This window comes from Neoarius graeffei, chromosome 4 (genome assembly GCF_027579695.1).
Source record: "Neoarius graeffei isolate fNeoGra1 chromosome 4, fNeoGra1.pri, whole genome shotgun sequence".
Taxonomy (NCBI): Eukaryota; Metazoa; Chordata; class Actinopteri; order Siluriformes; family Ariidae; genus Neoarius; species Neoarius graeffei.
In genome coordinates this window covers 13113939-13137433 of record NC_083572.1, presented here as the reverse complement: position 1 = coordinate 13137433, position 23495 = coordinate 13113939, and the positions used below count along the sequence as shown (strand labels likewise).

General features: G+C 42.0%; 1 protein-coding gene across 2 annotated transcripts; it reads right to left on the bottom strand.

The window, feature by feature from the left end:
- Positions 1-1500: 1500 nt before the first annotated feature.
- Positions 1501-22349, bottom strand: LOC132884861 (uncharacterized). 2 transcript variants are annotated; one of them, XM_060918870.1, is made up of 6 exons: positions 22161-22349; positions 16058-16611; positions 13321-13666; positions 12227-12304; positions 6411-7057; positions 1501-6302 (listed from the first exon to the last, which is right to left on the bottom strand). In XM_060918870.1, exons 1-6 carry the CDS (start codon positions 22177-22179, stop codon positions 5496-5498), a joined length of 2451 nt encoding a protein of 816 aa, XP_060774853.1. In that variant the 5' UTR covers positions 22180-22349; the 3' UTR covers positions 1501-5495. The 2 variants fall into 2 exon arrangements, with proteins under 2 accessions (XP_060774853.1, XP_060774854.1); XM_060918871.1 differs by lacking the exon at positions 12227-12304.
- Positions 22350-23495: the final 1146 nt, after the last annotated feature.

Below are 23495 nucleotides of genomic sequence, written 5' to 3'. Positions count from 1 at the left end.
TTTCTGTGGTCTTCCAGACCTTTTGGTGTTGCCAGTGTATTCCTTCTTTTTATGAATGTTGATTTGACCACACCAAAAGTTTCTGCTATCTCTCTGATGTGTCCCTTTTTGTTTTTTCAGCCTAATGATGGCCTCTTCACTTGCATCAATACCTCTGGAGCACCTATTGCTGGATTTCAGTCACATGACTTTTCTTAGCGGTTTTACCAGAAGTGAAATAGCTGGTGGTCTAAACAGCTACCGTAGTGCAAACGACTAGCGATAATTTATCGGAGTATGCTCGTAATCTAGAAGCCACTGCTCGCTTTCGATATATTCAGAAGATTGCTATGTGCAATGGAATCGACCCCTACAGTCTGGGAAAGAAGGATTTGTCATACGATCTCGAAAACTACCCTTCAGTCGAGTTCCCCGACATCTCGAACTATCTGGTGTTGCAGACGTCCTTCTACACTGCAAAACAGATGAAAGTGTGGAAGAGTATGGAGGCTTACAAATTTTTTTTTTTTTTTGTATGTTGCTGGGTAAAGGACCTCAGTATCAAGTCACTGCTGAATTAATCCTGTATTGTTTTTGCCTGTGTAAGTAGTTTTGTTTTTTAAGCTTTTCATTCGCATCTTTACAACAAAGTGCTGCAAGTTGAAGTGTAAACAAACAACAATTCGCTTGTGTTGGCTCTTATCTCTCAGGTAAATCATTCACAAAGATCATCAGGAACCCCTTTAAACACCTGGATCTTAGTTAAACAAGACGGAGAAGTGATCACGGCGCATTTTAACTGTACGGCTGGGTAAGAATTTTGTCGCGACCTTCATGCATATGAACTTTTGTGAGGAGTAAACAAAGAAACAGCTGGGGACTTTAGCGCTTCGTAACTATAAAAAAAAGTACCATAAAATAATGACGCGTAGCAAGAAAAGTACTTGGAAAACACTAAGGACAGAGCTGAGAGGGAGATACAAACCTTTCACCAAGTGATCACTGCAAACTCGAGCATGCTTCGACTCGGCTCCCTTCGATTTTAGTGAGAGGTTCAAAAGCCACCTTTCTCAACATCTTTTTGTGAAATTCTGTGTTCGTTCACCCTTTTTTATTAGTTCACGAGGAACCCTGAAGAAACGTTTATCAGTTTTGTGGTTTGATCGATTCAAACAACCTAAAACAATGCAAGCCTCAGGCATTATTACACACGAGCAATGCACCTTCTCCGTACAAAAGCTTAGTCAACTGAGCTTTGGTAGACCACCAGCTAAAGTTTTGAATAACTAATGAGGTGGATGTGATGTCACGTGAAACCCAGCAACTGAGAGTTCTCATGAACAGTTTTCAAATGCAAATTCAGCATTTGGAATCAACTACAGTGGGGAAAACAAGTATTTGATCCCTTGCTGATTTTGTTGGTTTGGCCACTAATAAAGACTCGATCAATCTGTAATATTAGTGGTAGGTGTAGTCTAAGATGCTGAGACAGAATATCACAAAGAAAATCAAGAAATCGACTTTAAAGAATTTGTATTAATTTATTTGCATTTTATTGAGGAAAATAAGTATTTGAACCCTCTTGCCAAAAGGACTTAGTACTTTGTGGCAAACCCCTTATTAGCAAGCACAGAGGTCAGATGTTTTTTGTAGTTGATGACCAGGTTTCTGCACATATTAGGAGGAATTTTGGTCCACTCTTCTTTGCAAATGACCGCTAAATCATCAAGATTCCGTGGCTGTTGCTTGGCAACTCTGAGCTTCAGCTCTCTCCATAGATTTTCTATAGGATTCAGGTCCGGAGACTGGCTGGGCCACTCCATGACCTTGATGTGTTTCTTCTTCAGCCATTCCTTGGTTGCCTTGGCTGTATGCTTTGGGTCATTATCCTGCTGGAAGACCCATCCACGACCCATTTTAAGCTTCCTGGCAGAGGGAAGGAGGTTTTCACTTAGGATTTTACGGTACATGGCTCCGTCCATCCTCCCATTGATACGGTGAAGTAGCCCTGTGCCCTGTGCAGAAAAACACCCCCAAAGCATAATGTTACCACCTCCATGCTTGACAGTGGGGATGGTGTTCTTGGGGTCATAAGCAGCATGTCTCTCCCTCCAGACACGACAGGTTGAATTGATGCCAAAGAGCTCAATTTTGGTCTCACCTTCTCCCAGTCACTCTCCAAGTCATTCAGATGTTCATTGGCAAAGTTCAGGCGGGCCTGCACATGTGCTTTCTTAAGCAGGGGTACTTTGCGAGCACTGCAAGATGTTAGACCATTGCGGTGTAAAGTGTTACCAACTGTTTGCTTGGTGACTGTAATCCCAGCTGCTTTAAGATCATCCACTAACTCTGCCCGTGTTGTATTGGGTCTATTTCTCACCATTCTCATGATCCTGGAAACCCCACGAGGTGAGATCTTGTTTGGAGCCCCAGACCTAGGTCGATTGATGATCATGTTGTGAGTCTTGTACTTGCGCACAATTGCACCAACAGTTGTCACCTTAACGCCCAGCTTCTTGCTAATGGTTTTGTAGCCCATACCGGTCTTGTGCAGGTCTACAATCTTCTCCCTTAAATCCACAGAAAGCTCTTTTTAGTCTTTCCCATGTTGGAGAGTTTGGAGTCTGACAAACTGATTGATTCTGTGGCCAGGTGGCTTTTATACAAGTCATTAGTGATCTCAGGTGTCTTCAATTTAGGTGACAAGGTAATTTGGAGAGTCTAACTTGTCTGTATTAACAAGAACTCTTGATGGTTACTAGGGGATCAAATACTTCTTTTTCTCAATAAAATACAAATAAATTAATATAGATATTTAAAAGTTATTTTCTGGATTTTCTTTTTGATATTCTGTCTCCACATGTTAGAATACATCTACCATTAAAATTACAGACTGATCAAGTCTTTCTTAGTGGGTAAACCAACAAAATCAGCAAGGGATCAAATACTTGTTTTCCCCACTGTACATACCTTTTTAACTCCTTAATCTGTCATGAAATAATGAGGAAACGGACCACACCTGACCATGAAATTGCTTATCAGGCAATTGTCCGATTACTTTTGAGCCTGTGAAAATGGAGGGACTTTTTTTTTTTTTTTTTAAAGGCTAAAATTCTTAAATGGTTAATGTGGTGTTTTATTTTTGTTAAATGTCTTGGATTGAAGGTGAAATTCTACACTTCAGTCACATGTTGATTCATTTCAAATCCACTACAGAGGAAAAGTAATGAAAAACCGTAACTGTCCAAATACTTATGGACCTGGCTGTGTGTTAGAAATTCCTCTTGCATTCACAATCGCATCTCAACTTGCCAAATACTGTAACGGAACCTATTCCTGCACAAGATTACACAATTAATTGAGGGTCTGAATCAAGATAAAACTGCAACTCAGCTCACAAATTGAGGAACTTTTCGTGTAAAACAAAAGTAAGTTTTGTCTCAGTAAATTTAGATAAATTTTTCCTTATCTGGCAGCACAGAACAAGGAAGAACATCTCCTTGTTTCTAATTTAGAAATGTAATTTTGTGTAACCAGGATGTTTGCTGGAAGTCAAGTGACTCCATTTGCAGTGAAGTGGTTTTCAAGATTTTGCCACGCTCGGCACCAAAACCATGATCGGAGATTCTGATAAAGACGCTTTACACCAGAAGTTTTTAGTTTTATTTTTTTAAAAGGGCTGCAGGTATGGCTACAAGCTTCGTTCGAGCCAAAAAAAAAAAGAGCCCCACCTTAATTTAAAGAGCATAATTATAAGATAACAGACCACTGCTTTGCAAAGCTTGTATGTATTTTATAATATTAGTTTAATGATAGATGCTACACTAATGGTGAATCCCAAACTGTTCAGCAAAGATAAAGTCTTCAAAAGATTTAATAGCGGAACTTTGAGTAGAAATATCTTTTGACTTGGTACAATCAGGGCCAGGTTAACCCTTGCCGAGGCCCTGGGCAGACCCACCCCCGCCTGTTGTCAACTGCGCTCAGCAAATTCACCCCCTCAGGTGGTGTTTACATTAGACCGTATCAGCGGATCATCAGATTAACGTTTTTAAAACGATTCGCGTACACACACAAATAGCAGGAAGTGAAGTCCGCGCCGTTTTTCAGCAGTCGCGTCACATGACCAACGTGGCATGACCAACGCCAGCGAATCAGGAAGGTGGATGTCACAGTGACGTTGTCCAATGACGACGTCAGCTAGAGCTCAGCACTGCGTATCCTCGTTCCTCAATGTTTACACAGCACCGGATCAGATACGTACTGGGTTGAATACGTGGGCCCTGGTGGATTCAAATTGTTCCGCTTGTGGAGTCGTTTTCCGGCGTTTTAATGTGCACGGACAGTGCATCTGCAATGACAACGATACGGACACGGTCTAATGTAAACACCACCTCAGACATGCCTGTCTAACTAGACACAGAAACTTAAATAATGACAGTGGCACAATTAGAAATACTATTGAACGATAAAACTTTAATTCCATCAACACCTATTTAATCGAGAAAAAGCAATGGTGAAATAGGCAATTGCATGGTGAAAAAATCCATCAGACATCACGGTTAACAAGTCTGGTTAACTAAAGTTTAGCCTCAAGAAGCCTTTGAATGAGTGAGTCAATGAACATGTCAAGAACATAACCTAGGCTGACAACAGTTTCTTTAGTATTCAGAACAAGAACATTCATTTGGTATATAACCATTCGTTTTCATTTTGGAATCCAGGCGACTTTTAACTTGTGAAAACAAAGAGCGATAACAGAGAGAAAAATATCTTGCTTCTCAGAACTAAATCTCAAAATGTTAGGCTATGTGAAACATTTCATCCTTTCACACACGTAATGTCCCAAACAGCAGTGGCACACAGCTTTGCGCATTCAGTTTGACAGCCATGGGTCAACTTACAAGGGCACTTTCCTACTTTTCTGGAAAGCGAAGTCATTATTTAAATCATTGAACTCAAGCTGGCGTAGCGTGTGAAGACATGGTGGACAGTGATCATATTGACAATGACGGGTGATTTATGCGACGGGACAAGGTGGGCTTCCTTACGGGTGACGAAATGCATCAAAAATTTTATCAATATGATCAAAACTTCTGAAAATATCGTTTCATATTTTCCGATCTCACTACCTCCGAGTCCCCCTAGTGGCCGAGGCCCTGGGCAGCTGCCCATGAAGCCCATTAGGATAACGCGTCCTTGGGTACAATGAAGTACTGAGTTTCAGAATTGCATGTTTTTCTTCACTTCCTTGTACCTGTGTTTTCACCCTCTTAAAATCCTTACTCCATCAGCTGTCTTTATTTTCTGTCAGTAAAACACAATTGAACAAACCACTAAAATAACTAATTTGTATAGTGCAAACCTGCGCATTAGTTCGGTATGTAAGAAACTGTTCATTTTAGTTGTATTGCTAACTCTTGTTGACAAAGAAAAGCTTTAGCATTTGTTTAGTTATTTATAGATTGCAGAGGCTATGAGCATTATTGCAGCAGTAATTTGTCCCTTACTATCAATCAGTCTGTTTTGGGTTTGCTGTATTTTCGTCTTCCGTACTCTGCAGCTACACTTCCTGCTGTAGCCCCAACAGCACCCCCTACAGGTCCTCCGACATACAGCCCAAGCACACCTCCTAGCACTGCCCCTCCAGCCACCAGCTTAGGCACTTGCTTGGCACCTTGGCCTGCCTTCTGCCCAAGAAATCGAAGGATGGAGCCAAGCACAGAAGTGACCGATGAGACTGTGGATCCTGCTGGTTTTGCATTTTTCTCTTCTTGCTCAAATTCCTCTTCTTCTCTCAGAGAATGTAGAGTGGCTGAGATGGCTCGGTCCACATCGTCCTCTCCCCCTCGGCCTCTCCGCGATGGTGTCGTCCTTTCTCTGCCAAACTCCACCTGTCCCTGGTAGCCGTAATGGCCTCCTCCACTTTCTTTCACCACCTGCTCCACCTTCTCCAGTAGCGCCTCAATATTCTCTCCATTCCCTCCTTGCTTCAGCACATGGTAGTTGTCACCACACTTCTCCACCAACTCGAGCAACTCTGGTCGTTTGGCTGCGATGTATTCCTCCACGTCTACGTCCTTCAGCATGTCCGAGTGTGTAAAGAGGACCAAGGTACGGCGCAGGATGGCGTTGTGACCAAAGGAATTCCTTATAGAGCCCAGGTCATGCAAGTTTGAGCGGCCAGGCAGGGTGACAGGAATGCACAGTAGAAAGGCATGAGGGCCTGGGGCACACAGATCCATACAGGAGGACAAATTGCTTGCCAACTTCTCGGGGGGACAGCTGGGCCAGAACCAGTCTGGAGTGTCCACCACTGCCACCTGAGACAGCAACACATACACTCGTTACTAACTTGGCCTAGTCATTGGGTGAAAATGGGAATATGTGGTGTAAGGCTATGAATGCAATATGAATCAGACAGTACTGACCCGTTTCTGTCCAATCACAGCTGTTCCTTTCATGCATGACTGTGTGGTGGCACCAGTGGCATCATTTCCACGCAGCTTAAACTCATCTCGACCCAGAATGGCGTTCCCAGCTGCACTCTTCCCAGATCCAGACCGACCCAGCAGGACCAGTCTCAGTTCATTTGAGGAACCATTGAGAGATGATGAGGCAGTGGAGGAAGATAAGGAGGCAGCATTGGTCCTGGGAGAAGAAGAGATGGCAGTGGAGGAGGACAAGAATGAGGTATTGGTGCTGGGAGGAGAAGAGGAGATGGTAGTGGAGGAGTTATTGGTGCTGGGAGAAGAAGAGGAAAAGGCAGTGGAGGAGGACAAGAATGAGGTATTGGTACTGGAGGAGGAGGATGGGAAGGAGGCACTGGTGGGGGAAGAGGACGAGGCATTAGAAAAGGGAGAGAAGGAGGCATTGGTGGGGGAATAGGAAAAGGTAGTGGATGAGTTGGAGAAGTTAGTGGTGGATGAAGGTGCAAAAGCAGAAGATGATGAAGAGGAGGAGGTAGTGGAAGACCTAGAGGACAAAGCATTAGAGGAAGAAGCAGTGGCAGCTGTCGGTGATGGGATGGAAGGTGGAGTAGAGCTGGCGTCCCTCATGGTTCCGATGTGGTAACGGACTAAGAAAAGAGAATGAGAGAAATTTCCATGCATTATTCACATTTTAAAAGTTCTTTCAGGCAAGTGCTTTTCATGGCTGAGAATTGGAGAAGACACCTTTCAAAAAGATATAGGCAAATGTGAAAATGAAATGCGTATCGCGCAAATAACGAGATTTGAGTAATGGGTGTTTACAACATGACAATCAACATCAAGAAGAAAAAAGCTGCACGTTTGCAAGCTCAAGTTTCAGTTGACCTGAAATATTCATCTAAAAAAATGATGCAAAAATCAGTAACACTTGGTTGTTGATCAGAAATTAATCCACAGTGCTGCTGAGTGCTTCATTCTGATTGGTCACGTGTAAGGTATTGATTGATTTGATTTTCTGTAATAGCAGCTCAGACTGTGGTTCTAGTTAAAACTATACGGCCTTTTGATTTCATAAACTCGGTGAAATTTAGTTCCTTCTGAAATTTGGTCATTGTGATTGTTTATTTCTGTAATATCTATATATTAAAAAAAAAAAGCCATTCTGTGGCTGGGAAGTTATTTAATTTGAGCAGACTGAGGAAGTCCGTGTGCGCATGTGCACGCTTATCTTTTGGGTTTTATGGTAGCTGGCACCCAGTGTTGCATTACTGCCATCTACAGGTCTACCTTTGATAGTGCACTGACATTCTGTCGCTAAACGAACAGCTGATCACACCGAGGTGCTCGATGACCGCCGATATTTATTAGTTTGGTCTTGCGTTTGCTTTCCTTCGCAACATAATGTCGTCTTCTCACTTCCTGTTACTGTAGTCGGTCTTTCACGTTTCATTCGCATCCTCCATTTTTCTCTCCGGTTTCAAATTTGTATCCCACAATGCCTTGCGCGACGTAGTATCTTGAATTGGGTCATGGTAAAGCAAGAAAAAATAGTGGAGAATTTAGGGACATGTGGCTCTAAATTCATTAATTGTTCTATTTAAAAAAAAATCGAATAAAATTGGGAGTCTGTGATTCAAATTCTGTAGCTTTCGGTCCATTAAACAAAAGTAATTGGATGTCGGAATTTTATTTTTATATATATATGACCTCAACTTGGAAAATCTGAAAGGCAGTCTACCTTTAATGCTCTGCTTCTAATATGTTATAACTTCTATAGTAACAGCTAACACCAGGACTTGTGTGAGCAGAGGTGGACAGTAACGAAGTACATTTACTTTGTACTTAAGTACAGTACTCCTTTTTGAGTATCTGTATTTTACTTGGAGTTTTTTTTTTTGGCAACTTATGACTAACTTCACTACATTTGAAAGACAAATATCATACTTTTTACTCCACTACATATGAGCAATTCCAGCGTTATGGACGTGACACTTGACCTCAAAATGGCAACAAATGACCCAGTGCATGTTTTATTGTCTCCCAGTATTTAAACAGGTGTTGCATATTTTAAGGCTGTACCATACTGGAGAAGTGATAGAACAAGAACAATTCCCATAGTACATCTAGGGCATGCCAGAAAATGCCAATAAAAGATGCGTTATGGATGTGACAGAAAAAGTATCACTTTTCTTGGGTGACTGTACATTTTTATCAAACTCTGTGAAATTGTAAACCTAATGTCGAAATGGAGATATCCATTTGATAGAGGGGTCCAAGGTGAATATTAAAAAATCTTTGTTTAAAATATTTTGTATTTCATGCAGAGTTTCGGAAGGAAAAGTCAGTGTTATGGATGTGACGAAATTCCGTTATGGATGTGACGCGTCTGAAATAGACATGGCATATGTTTAGAAAATCAGCAATTTAACCACCATAACCCTTTGAAAAACTCTAAATATCAGCTAAAACTATCAAAGTTCTTAAATAATATTTAGGCTGGCTATTGTTTTGCTGTTTTGTGGATTTTAGCATACATTTCTGTGGCTTGTGGCAATAATATAGAATTGTACATGATCAAAGTTGATTTTAGCTTGGGGTTTACATTATAAGAAAGAAAGACTGACAGTGACATATTAGGTTGGTTACAAATTGGTTCAACTTATTCACATCTGTAAAATACAGGCCTAGGTGATATCTCTGGGAGTGGTTTTGATGTATTACATGTTGCTTTATTTTTGCATGGTGAGGTTGACATTTACATGGAATTGCCCATTTCTATCAAGGTCCTTGTTACTCGTTACTATGAAGTGGCTTTGAAAGGGGATGTCTTTTTCCTTTTCTTTTCTAAAACGATTGTTTTTTTTCACAGGTGACTCTCAGTGCGTTTACATGCACATAGAGAAAATCGAATTTCTGCCGTTGCTCGACTGAAATCGAAGTTCTAAATGCCATGGAAACACCTTAGCTCGGCTGAAATTGAACCAAACTTGATTTCTCGTAATCGAGCTACACGACCTAGATTATGCGATTTTTGCCGAGCTACTTAGTGCATGTATACCCTATCGAGCTACGTAGTCCAGCTACTTACTTCAGCACTGCCCCTTCCGGAAGTGACGAGTGACGAGACCACAAGCGGGAAACACGACAGCCTCGGTCGGCATGACAACAGTAGTAGCGAGCAGCAGAAGAGGTCAGGAGGAACAAACGAAGAAGAGAAAATGGCGAGCAGAAACGTGCACTTCTGGAGCAATGAGGAGACAGAGTTCATGCTCATTCAGCTTAAGGAGTTGAATATATTAAAATTCATGGATGGGAGAAAAATGCGCAATGGAGAACATGGAACTGAAAACTTTGTTTACACTCTTGAATAGCTCTTCTTCATGACGACAACCGGAAGTGTACCAACACGATGGGGCGTGTAGCGCCACCTGTGGCTCGGGTGCACAATGTGCCTCACACAATAGCTCGATTTCCTTGTGTGCATGTAGGATTGGATTTCTCTGGCACCCCTGCTGGGACCCTTTGCTCGATTACCGACAGCAGCTCGATTTGGATGTGCATGTAAACGTACTGACTGAGATGGCCCATCAGTAATCACTAGGGTCACGTCCATAGACTGGATGAAATCAAGATCAGTGATTTCTCAGCAGCATTTTTTTTAACACGTTCAGTTGATGGCAGAATGGAAGGAGGCGGTTCTTCTGGGGAACGCACACACATGGCTTTACCGAGAACCCATGTTTCAGTTTTCTGAAAGGAATAGAGTCATTTTGTTTTAAATATTTGCTTTATTTGCCTAAAACGGAGCACATCACAGCCTACAAAAAAAGTTTGACCTGTGGAAGCATATTGAGGTATCTAAATGTTTTATTCCAAGAGAAAGCTTGCAATAAAGCTGTCTGTGCTTTTAGAGCTAGCGATAACATCGCAATAGCTATGCAGTCTGGTTAGTCAAAGGACTTTCGATGGATTTTTCCCGCCAAGTTGCCGTAGCCTTGTCCACGGCTAACGATAACACATAGCTAGTTAACTTGGACACTGCTAGTTAGCATGTAAAAACGGAGTTACGCTAACATGAATAACTTTTCTGAAGTTCTTTCAGAAATGTTTTAGCATAATCTTGCTAAACAAACAAAATGTAGTAATCTTTCTTTTCTAGTAGCGTGAGCTATCCAATGTGATTTGGAGTTTGAAAAGATTTTGCTAGCATGTCAGGTGGAGCTTCACTGACTAAACCACCAGGATTCCACAGGCAGATTCATACGTGCATGAATACATGCACTTACTGTATGCACACACGAGACCTGTGAGATGGACAGTATTGTACTAGTCAGTCCCAACAAATTGCTGGAATCTTTTTTTTTTTTGGCTGTTACACATGCACATGTGCACACACTGCCAGAGCTGGGTCAGAACACTACCATGCTGATTTGTGGAGGTGGAGAGGAGTGTTACAATTTAAAAAGAAAAAGGGCTCTTTTTCAGTTCAGTTGTTTCATTCTGTAACATTCTACCAGGCGTTTATTCTACAGGTTCTACAAGCTAGTTAGTAAATCCAGTCGGTTGTTTCAGAGGCATTAGGTTTTGTAAGCGTTGACAGAAAATGTATTTTTAAAAGCAAGTACTTCTAGCCTAGTAAACTAGACCCAACTGCCTAGCGGCCAAAAATATTTTTTGCCTAGCGAGTGGGTCTAGCCTCGCACCATATAAACAAAAACACCCCGGGCATCAAATCGTGCCCGCCAATCACAACGCAAGGTTTTTGTTTGGATTCTTTGGGCGGGCTTTTGCAGGAGTGACGACAAAGCTGCGCGACGCTGGAGAAAGCACAACAGGAAAGATGGCTACGGCTAGTGAACAGCGCGCGTTTGACTCCGCTTTGGAATCAATTTTAGAAGAATTAGACTTGGAGTTTTCGTTGAAACATGAGCAGGAAGAGGCTCTCCGCTCATTCCTTTTCAAGAAGGACGTTTTCGCTGTTTTGCCGACCGGCTATGGCAAAAGTCTGATCTACCAGCTGGCTCCGCTCGTAGCCAAAAGGATGGGGCTAGTTTGTGCAGTACGAAGAATTAATAAACAGCTTTGAAACATTACTTTTTGATTGTTTCTTATTTTCCCGTTATTTTAAATTTAAGGGAAATTATTTCACCAAACACCACTAAATAAAAACTCTCAAAAACAGTTTAAGCAAACCCTTGAAAAACACTTGGAAAAAAATGTGTATGTGGTACAGACTCCAAACTTGTGGTCATTATCTCCAAACTTCTTAATATCTAGAACCTGTTTATTAATTAATACGCATTTTGAAAAATTATTTAATTTCAAGGCCTCCCCCACTGCTTTCTGTCGCTCTGACTACGTCACAGTCACTGTTGCGCTGATTGATCAGAGCGTTGGCCTATACGCACAGAGACAGTTTGAAAGACAGCGGTTTGTTCCTCCTACCCGCTTCGGAAATGTCTATGGACCGAGGCCAGACTAAATATTCACATTTAGTCTGGCTTGCCAGGCTAAAGTACTTCAGTACTTTGAAGTAAAAATTTGACTGTACAGCTTTCACTTGTATTGGAGTAACATTTGGCCAGTGGGATCTGTACTTTGACGTAAGCAATGAAGTTGGGTATTTTGTCCACCTCTGTGTGTGACCTGATGCTCCACATAAACTGAGTTTAAATAAATAAATCCTTGACAAATTTCTGTAAGGTGGTGTTTATCATTTTTGGAAGGAATCTCCAGCATCAGTGCTTTTTAAGACTAATGACCAAAACTGTGACTACAAGCTCAACAGTAAAAGTAGGTGGTGCAGGGTGACTCACTGGTGTTAATGAAGTTCTGGTTATTCTGGTTTCTATCTGGTTGTTCCGTTTCTGACATTTGACTGAGAATGGCGCCCTCTGGTGATGAGAGGAAATAGTCAAGTATGAAAAACATATCAAGCAACGTCAGAATATAAAACCTATCTTGTAGTGTAACTAAAAGAAAAGATAAATTCCAGTTGTTTCTGTTGGACCTTTCTGAGATCTGGACTAGTCTGTTTTATAGGGTTTGATGGTTTTTATTATTATTTTTTTCTTTAAATCTCATTACGGCGGCACGGTGGTGTAGTGGTTAGCGCTGTCGCCTCACAACAAGAAGGTCCGGGTTCGAGCCCCGTGGCCGGCGAGGGCCTTTCTGTGCAGAGTTTGCATGTTCTCCCCGTGTCTGCGTGGGTTTCCTCCAGGTGCTCCGGTTTCCCCCACAGTCCAAAGACATGCAGGTTAGGTTAACTGGTGACACTAAATTGACCGTAGGTGTGAATGTGAGTGTGAATGGTTGTCTGTGTCTATGTGTCAGCCCTGTGATGACCTGGCGACTTGTCCAGGGTGTACCCCGCCTTTCACCCGTAGTCAGCTGGGATAGGCTCCAGCTTGCCTGCGACCCTGTAGAACAGGATAAAGCAGCTAGAGATAATGAGATGAGAGATGAGAAATCTCATTACTGTAAATGGTACAATGGAAAAGTATGGAGATGAAGCAATGTTACTAAAAAAAAAAGCAGGATAAAGGGAACTACATTTGTTAAAAAGAATCAGTGGAATACCATTAATCTGTCATTCATGTCAACAGTAAAGGGGAAAACGTACTGCAGATTTTATGTGTTTTGAAATAAGGACCAGTAAAATTTGGATTTTAAGTAAGGAATCGTATATTCTTAAGCTTACTGGATGCAATGATCATATGTAGGCTCTTCTAAGCATTCGTTTGTGTATGGATAGGTAGTGTGAGGTGTGTTCTATGTATTGATGGTGGTCTGGGGAAATCAGGTTGTCGGGGGTAGTTGGGTTGTAATTAATCTTAACTTATAAAAACTAACTTGAATCTGGTCCATGAAGTGAAACCACTATGATCTCAAAAGAACTGAGGTGTGGCACCTTTATTCAGTTTGAAACTGGAACTCTTCTTCTGGAGTCCTGTAGGCGAGTCATCGTAGGACGACTGAGATTGAAGCCCATTGACCAGCTGTGATACCATCCTCCCTTTCGATGGCCCCAGACTCCTGACCCTAATCTTCACTCTCTTCCCGGACTCGTCCCACGTCTCCTCTTTGCTCCATGTTGTCTGGGTCAGCGTGCTGTGATCTGGGCGCACCAACTCCTCCTCCCGCAGGCTGTACCTTCTCTGGAGCTCAAGGTCCTTCTCATGCACTTGTTCATCTACCTCTCTCTGCATGGCGCTTGGCCGGTAACAGCCACCGGAGCTCTCGGTCAGCTGCTCCACCTGGCAGAGAGTGGTGTTTAATTGAGTTCCACACGTTCCATTCATTACAACCAAACAAGTCCTGGTCGTTCCTCTAATGAGTCATTCTCAAAGTTGAGGAGACACACGAACTTCATTTAGCAAGTAATGGGAGGGTAAATGTGAGTCTGTGCTAAATAGTCTTGGGTTGCACCATATGGTTTCTCCATTACCAATGATCTGATGGATAAAAGCAACATTTTACACAACATAATGCTATTCTGAAAGCTGTTCCATTTTAATCCAAAAAAAAGTGAGCTTTGACCATGCCTCCCAAATGAAACTGGCAGGCACAGCCACAAAATGTTTCAAATGTGCATTTTAGCAGTGTCGCCAGATTTCGTTCTTTCATTCAAGAATAAAAAATGATCCCTAATTGATATTTATTTTCATAATGCCGCATGTTCTATGAATGATCGGTCACAAAAGGAACAAAACAAATCATGGTGTGCTGTTCTAGGAAAACGATGGACCGGGGGGTTATGATGCTGCCAACGTGCTTCAAACAACAGACCCCACATCATTTTATTTATCTTTATTCATCGCAGCAATTTTGCAAATATTACAAATTATTATTCGTTTATAAAGTGACACATTGTACACCCCCCCCCCCCCATTCCAAAAAAGTTAGGACAATTTATTTTCAAACCATTTTCATTATAGATTCAATACAAATACAAAATATTTAATGAAAAAAGCGAGGGATAAACTTTTTTTTTCTTGTAAATATACACTCCTTCTGAATTTGATGCCTGCAACACGTTCCGAAGAAGTTGGTACAGGAGCAGCAAAAGACTGGGAAGGTTGTGGAATGCTTAAACACCTGTTTGGAACGTTTTCCAGGTTAATCGGAAAGGCTCAGTCGTTCACAAGCAAGGATGGGACGAGGTTCACCACTTTTGTGTAAAAACTGTGTGGACAAATAGTCCAATGGTTTAAGAACATTTCTCAACGTACAATTGCAAGAAATTTAATTTCATCTGCAATCCATAATATCAGCAAAAGATTCAGAGAATCCAGAGAAATCTCTGCACGTAAGGGGCAAGGCCGAAAGCCAACATCGAACACCCATGACCTTTGATCCCTCAGGTGACGCTGCATTTAAAAACTAACATGATTGTATAAACGATATTCCTACATGGGCTTGGGAACACTTCAGAAAACTGTTTGTCGCTGCATCTACCATGCAAAGAGTAAGCCACATATCAAGAACACCCAGAAACCCTGGCAAATTCTCTGGGCCTGAGCTCACGTGAGATGGACTGATGCAAGGTGGAAAAATGTGGTGTGGCCTAACAAGTTGACTTTTTTTTTTAAGAAATCATAGACGTTGTGTTCTCCAGGCTAAAGAGAAAATGGACCATCCGAATCTGGGCTCCATTTAATATTGAAAGGTACATACAGGTTTTGGAGCAACATATGCTGCCATCTAGACGACTATTTCAGGGACGTGCTTGCTTATTCCAGCAAGACAATGCTAAGCCATATTCTGCACATGTTACAACAGTGTGGTATCATAATAAGAGTGGGGGTGCTAAACTGGCCTGCCTGCCTCCCAGTGAAAATGTGTGGCACGTTATGAAATGCAAAACGACAACAGAGACCCCGGACTGTTGAGCAGATATCAAACAAGAATGGGAAAGAACTTCATGTTGAAAACTTCAACAATTCCTCAGTTCCTGTCCTCAGTTCTTAAATGCTTCCCAAGTGTTGTTAAAAGGTGATATAACACCGTGGTAAACATGCCCCTGTCCCAACTTTTTGGAACATGTTGCGGGCATCAAATTCAGAATGGATGTATGTATGTTTTTATTTTTAAAAAAAAGTTTACCAGTTTAAATATCCTTCTCTTTATTGTATTCAATGAAATCTAGGTCAAAAAGGATTTGCAGATCATTGCGTTCTGTTTTTACGTTTTACCTAGAGTCCCAACTTTTTTGGAATCAGGCTTGTATGTTTTTCCTTTTATAGCAACATTTCATGGTGGAATGTCTTGGAAATTAGTCAGTTCCTTTATCACTTACGTTATAGCAGCTATAAACACTCATTCCCTCAGACAGAAAATTCACTGACCCTGGAGACTCCTTCCAAAAAATGTTAAACACCTCACAGCTATTACACTAGTTGGAATATATTTATGTATTACTAAGTGTTGTAATACTCTGAAGTGTTTGGAGTGTCTGCTATGCAAATCCCTGTGTAACGCGTTACTATAGAAACCGAAACGTATTCGAGCTTTGCAGTTTGAACTACTATCCGAGCTGGTGTTATAGAAAATTGGTCAACACCTCCGAACTAATCAGAATCTGTCATTTCAACAGTGCTTTGGTATTAAAATGAGTTAGGTTTATGAAATGGTTTGAGAAGGCTCACCTTCTCCAGCAGTGATATGACCTGCTGTCTGTCCTCTGGTCTGCGGTTATTGATCACGTGCCAGTGTCCTCCACACTCGTTCACCATGGTGCTGAGTCCAGGCTCGTCCAGCCTCACGTAGCGATCATGGTCTCGGCCTGTCAAATAATCTCCGCAGGTGAGCAGCACCAGGGAGTGTTCCAGTGCACCCTTACCGAACACCCGCTCCAGCTCAGCAGGAATTCGGCCCTCCATCTCGGTGAACTGTCCTACGGGCACCAGGATGAGGAAGGCGTGCGGCCCCGGTGCCACCAAGCTGAGAGCCTTCTCTGTCTCTTTCTGCACGTTGGAGTCAATGTGCTTGCCTTTCCAGTACCAGCGTGGCGTCTCGACCAATCTGAGGTGCCGTCCCTCTGACACCCCTTGCCGAACCTCACTCAACCGTGATTGCGCTAGGGCGCTCGCACTCGAGCTGTCCTTCAGCAGCGTGTCAGCCGTCAGGGTCTTCCCACAGCCTATGTTGCCAACCAGGATGATGCGCACCTCTGGAATGCCGGCATGGCTGCCAGATGAGTCTGGAAATGGAGAGAAAGTGAGCTCAAAAGATACTCGAAGTAGTGTCGTAGTACTCGAGACCGGTCTCGAGACCACTTTTTAAAGGTCTCGGAATCTACCGCGTTTTTATTCAGTCTTTTCTCAGTCTTGGACATGGAGGACTTGGGGGATTTTATTTCAAGACCGGTGAAGACCACAACTGTGGGGATTTCACTAAATTGTCTGTGTATCCTCCCTGCCCCTTTACACCCACTGGTCTGGTCTTGGTCTTGACTTGGTCTCAACCCCTCAAAGTCTTGGTCTTGACTACAACGCAAACCCGGAGTAGTAACAGTTAAGATTCTGAACAAAATACAAGAACTATGAGACGGTGACTCATGGATCCTTGAGCTAGCCTTGGAATAGTTTGGCAAGAAAACATAAATGTTGGCGTCTTGGGTTTGTTTCTTTAGTTTTGTACTCGAGCCGTCACTTTTGAACCTAGCATCATTTTTGGTATCGTTCCAGTTGGGCCTTAGTTATAAAATGAGAAATACTATAAGATTCAATGGATTTATAAAAGTGACGTGTATATGAGTTGGGAGTTATAAACCTGATACAGATATGAACGTTTATATAGACAAGCTGAAAAGTATCTGTACAAGAATAACTGGCATACTTTTTTAAATCTATTTATAGTTGTGGAGCATCCACGAAACAAATTCCTGTCATGACTGATGGTTTTTATAGCAGTCTTAAACGGCCATTTCCTTACTTCTGTCTCATTAACTTCAAGAGAAAATTGTCATGTTTCAGAGAATCCACAAAGTGCAACATCGAAAACTTTGTTAAAGCTTTAACACAGTGTGTTAGAAAGCGCCGAAGCTGGAGACTCCTGAAAGTGTTACCCATGTCTCTTTTACAGAAAGCCTCACCATGACGACAATTTCTATATTTTTAGCTCCTCTGATCATAAGGCAGATGAGTTATTGCCATGGTGTGGTGTCAGTCATCCGCAATTCGGTTAAATCGTATCTCGTCTGTCAGTTCTCCACAGATTTCCGTTCTAATTGTTTTGCTTGAAAGAACTCACTCTGCACAAAACTTGGCTGTTGGTTGGGGTTTTTTTTGGCTAATGAGTTAGTAATTAGGCCAAAGTAACTAATTTTCCAGGCCGCTCACTAGAATTTTCTCTCGTTTCTCATCCGATTTCAGTTTTGCTAGATGTTTTGGGTAGCTCTTCCCATGAAGAACAAAACTTTGTTTGATTTTTTCCTGTTGTAAACAATTTGTTTACAACTTTTTGTTTATTTTCAGTTAAATCATATCTCCTCCAGTTCTCAATGGATTTCAGTTCTGATTTGTTTGGCGGGGAGAAACAAAACAAAACTAGTCCTTCTGTATAAAATTTTGTCATTGCATTTTTTTTTGGGGGGGGCTAATGAGCTGCTAATTAGGTCAACTTAATGAGTTTTGGGACATCTCATTAGAATTGTATCTCCTCTCACAGTTCTCACCCAATTTCGGTTCTGATTGACATTTTGGGTAGATCTGCCCTCGGGGAACAAAATTTGGTTGGTTGATTTTCTTGTTTACGACTTTTGTTTATTTTCAGTTAAATCGAGTCTCCTCCCTCAGTTCTCAGTGGATTTCGGTTCTGATTGTTCTGTCTGGAAAAAAAACTAGTCCTTCTGTACAAAATGTGGTCACTGTATTGTCAATTTTTTTTTTTTTTTGGTCCACAAAGTAGTACTTGGGTCAACTGAACAAATTTTCTTCTGACTAGAATTGTATCTCCTCTCTCATCATGCAAATTCAGTTCTGGTCGATGTTTTGGGTCAGTCTTCCTTTGGGGAACAATTTAGTCCTTTGTTGGTTTTCCTGTTGTTAAACAATTTGTCGTGGAGGTTGGTTCTCTCTCACATTTGTCACATTTCAGTTCTGTTTGTTGTTTTGGGAGTCATGGTTTTGATGCCAGGCTAGATGAGCCGCTACGTCCTTGACGTTCTTTACGGATGGATCCGATGATAAAGATACTAAAACGAGCGTATTAATATAAAACTGTGATTTTGAATTACAGCTGGCATGACGGTTATTGCTGCTGTTGTAGAAAAGTAACCAAATCATGAATTCAACAGCACTGCGATATACTATTTTATTTTTTTTAAAATAGATTTCCTGTAGGGGCGGCACGGTGGTGTAGTGGTTAGCGCTGTCGCCTCACAGCAAGAAGGTCCGGGTTCGAGCCCCATGGCCTACGAGGGCCTTTCTGTGTGGAGTTTGCATGTTCTCCCCGTGTCCGCGTGGGTTTCCTCCGGGTGCTCCGGTTTCCCCCACAGTCCAAAGACATGCAGGTTAGGTTAACTGGTGACTCTAAATTGACCGTAGGTGTGAATGTGAGTGTGAATGGTTGTCTGTGTCTATGTGTCAGACCTGTGATGACCTGGCGACTTGTCCAGGGTGTACCCCGCCTTTCGCCCGTAGTCAGCTGGGATAGGCTCCAGCTTGCCTGCGACCCTGTAGAAGGATGAAGCAGCTAGAGATAATGAGATGAGATGAGATTTCCTGTACAAAAGTATTCAACAGAACAGATCCTGCTGAGAAAGCATTTTCCATCCTAACCTATAGGCCTAATCATCTGTGTGTAATATAAGAGCTTATTAAAATATTTGGGCTGCAGCTAAACTCGTTCATTAGCTGCGCAGTCTGAGAACCTCCAACCTTAATGTTATGGCATTACTGGGACGTGTAAATAATGCTCGTCTTGTGATCCACAAGGCTTGACGAGGAGATTCCCTTCATTCCTATTCCTTTCTACTGAGTAATGAATGCTGACTGATTCATGTGGGGTTCACACTGATGTGTAGGTTTGTATAAAACTTCAGGCAAGGGTGTGTCTTTTTTGTTTTTTTAAGCATTCGGAATCTGAATGTTTCATCTGTTGCTCTTCCAAGAACACACACTCCCAGATTATACACCCAGTCCAACTTGTTTAACAGCATTCAACAAGGTTGTGCTGCATGTATTCACACCTGCACGCACACATTCTCACACACACACCGATACCCGTTACACGTTGTTCTTCACTGGAATGAACTTATCCATCTACAAAGCCTCACTTTATCTCATCTGACCATTTCCTGAGCTTATCATAAGCACCAAGTAACATTACTCTCCTAATTTCTGTTTGTTTGTAATGTTTGGACAATACTGGAAGTAATTTGAAAATGTTCCAACACGTATCAAATACAAACATAAAGGTTTCACTTAACTATACAGTTGTGGTCAGACGTTTACATACAGTGACATGACTGTCATCTTGGATATGAACGTCATGGCAATATTTGGGCTTTCAGTGATCTCTGTGAACTGTTCTTTTTCTGTGGCAGAATGTCCAGCATACATCTTAAAAAAAAAAAAATACAATTCGGTACACAATTTTCTTTTTGGGTTTTCTGAAATCAACACAGGGTCAAAAGTATACATACAGTGTCAAAATATTTACTGTACATACGCTCACTTAGATTATTAATTCAGAGGTGCTGAGACTTCCAGACTGTCTCTTATCTTGCCAAGGTCTCTTCCTTTTAGTGATCGTGATTGACCGACTACAGCTGGTAGCTTCTCTGTGCCTTCGTAAAAAGGGTTTGTTTACAGCATTCATCGGATTGACCAACACACAGTACTGTAAAATGGGAAAGTCCAAGGAGCTCAGTGCAGATCTGAGAAAGAGGATCGCAGATATACACGACTCCGGAATGTCTCTTGGAGCCATTTCTAAACGACTGCAAACTCCAAGATTAGTTCAACAATTGTATGCAAGTTATTGTGCGGTGTAATCACTTTGCCAAGCCACTTTGCTTCAAGAAAACCCAAACTGTCACCCTCGGCTGAAAGGAAATTGGTTTGGATGGTCAGGAACAACCTGGGAACCTCCATGGCACAGCCCTGCTATGAACTGGAAGCTGATGGATCACTGTCTACAGTTCAGATCACCATGGACTAAGAGGCTGCTATCCAAGAAATGACCCCCTGCTCCAAAATTGACACCTTCAAGCTTAACTAAAGTTTGCAACTGACCACAAGGACAAAGAAAAAAGCCTTCTGGACGATAGCTGTATGGTCAGATGAGACAAATATTGAGTTGTTTGGCCACAATGACGACCATGCACAGAGGGACACTGTACCAGCTGGTGGTGGCGGTAGGATCATCATGCTGTGGGGCTGTTTTGCTGCCAGTGGACCTGGTTCATTGCACAAAGTGGATGGAAGGAGGACTACCTCAGAATTCTTCAGCATAAACCATCAGAAACTTGAACATGACTTGGGAGTTACAACAGGACAATGAACCCAAACACGCATCAGAGCTGGTTGTGGAGGATAAAGTAGGCTAACATTAAGCTTAAAACAAGTCCCGACTTCAACACTATTGGAAAATATATGGATCGTGCTTATAAGTAGAGTCCATGCCAAGAAAAATGAATAATAATTGAACTTTACCAGTTCTACCATGAAGAGTCATGAAATATCCAACCAGAATTCTGCCAGAAGTTTGTTCATGGTAAACAAAAATGTTAGGTGAAAGTGATTCTTGCGAAGAGACAGTTTTACCCAAATATTAGGTGTGCTGTATGTAAACTTTTGACCCTCTTCTTGAGTTCAGAAAACCCAAAGAAAATTGTGCACTGAATTCTAGTGGTTTTTTTTTTTAAATTAAAGATGTATGCTGTACAATTATTCTGCCACAGAAAAATGAAAAAGCACAACTTTTATCACACACTTGTGAAATTCCTCTCCTGCATTTAACCCATCTGAAGCAGTGAACGCACACGCGCACACGTGAGCAATGAGCAAATACACATACCCAGAGCAGTGGGCAGCCATATTAACAGTGCCCGGGGAGCAGTTGGGAGTTAGGTGCCTCACTCAAGGGCACCTCAGCCCAAGGCCGTCCCATGTTAACCTAACCGCATGTCTTTGGACTGTGGGGGAAACCAGAGCAAACCCACGCAGACACAGGGAGCATGCAAACTTCGCACAGAAAGGCCCCCGCTGGCCGCTGGGCTCGAACCCAGAACCTTCTTGCTATGAGGTGACCGTGCCACCCAGTTCAAAGAAATTACTGAAAGCCCAAATACTGCCATGATGTTCATATCCAAGATGACTTTCATGTCCCTGTATGTAAACTTCTGACCACAACTGTAGATTGCAAATCAAAATACACTCGCGTTTCTTGTATTGAATTATGAACTTCCCATTCGTGTGTGTGGGGGGTATTTCTTTGCATACTGTAACAGCCTATTAGTTGCACAACCATGATCCTATTTTTCATATATTTTGCATTTTAAAATTAAACAGCAGCAGGTTTGTAATAGTTTGAAACAATGAAGCGCTATAAAATTTTGTCTGTGATCATAACATTTTAGACATTATTATGAAGACATTTCATTAATGAATTAAGACTTATTCATGTGTTTTCTACAACTACTGCATGCATTTGGTAGCTATTGGACAAAAATATTAGTCCGTAACAAATGAATACGACACACGTCCTGTGACAGTCATCTAAACAAGTAGTTAGTCAGCATACCTCGACTAACCGTATCCATGTTTCGTGAACCTTAGCAGCCAGTACGTCTCAATTCCACAAATGGTCTGTCCTTCTGATTTGACTGGAGCAGCAGTTTTAGTCTTCTGCTGGTCTCCCAACCTACGTCTCTCTCCTTAACCTCCTTCGAAGGAGCTCCTGCTTATCCCCTCCCATCTTCATTCTTTCTCCTATCAAACGCATACGCGCGCACACTCTCACAAAACTGGATCCACAACAATGATTGTTCATCAGCTTCCACACATTCTGCGTGTGGGTGGAGGTGAGACTGCATTCTGCCACCTGCGTGAATCATGTTCCTTGGATTCCTAGGTTACACCTGACCAAACCTACGAGACATCAAGTAGAAGACGGCACTCGGATCACTTTAACACCCAAATGTAGTTAATGGAAAAGTTGAATGTTCTATTGAAATATTGAATTCTCGATTCTGATTGGTCAGAAGGTGTTGATTCACTTTCTATAACAGCAACTCCCTTACAATGCCAACTGCCTGGTCAAAAAAAAAAAAAAAGGCCGCACACTTGATTATTTTGTTCGACCTTGATTAGGGCGTGCATTCACCATGGCTTTGTTTCAGCAACCTTATGCAATGTCACTATTTCCAGCCAGAGTTGCATTAATCTTTCACCGAGATCTTGTCTTGACGATGGGATAGTCCAACCACTCTGTAAATTCTTCCCCGGCACATCCCAAAGACCTTCAGCGGGGTTAAGTTCAGGACTCTGTGGTGGCCAATTCGTTCGTGTGTGAAAAATGATTCCTCTTGTTCCCTGAACCACTCTCACAATCTAAGCCCTAATTTTATACCTGTGCCATCAGGGAAGAAGAAATCCATTTGATGTACTGAATGACCAGGTTATCACATTTCAAATATTCAGCTGACCTCATTTTATTGCCCCATAACGTTGCTGAGCCTCGACCTGACCAACTGAGACAATCCCAGATCATAACACTTCCTCCAGAGGCTTGTACAGTGGCCACTATGCATGATGGGTGCATCGCTTCATGGGCTTTCCTTACCCTGACACGCCCGTCAATCTGGACTCATTAGACCACATGACCTTTTTCCATTGCTCCAGAGTCCAATCTTTATGCTCCCTAGCAAACTGGAGTCTTTTCCCCTGATTAGTCTCCCAAACAAGTGGTTTTCTTATGGACGCACAGCTGTTTAGTCCCAACCTTGTGAGTTCTCAGCACATTGTGAATGTGGGAATGATCTTACTTTCACTATTAAACATAGCCTGTCTTTTTTTTTTTTTTTTTTTTTGGGGGGGGTGGTTTCTGACCACATTTTCTTCTGCGAAGTTGATGGTT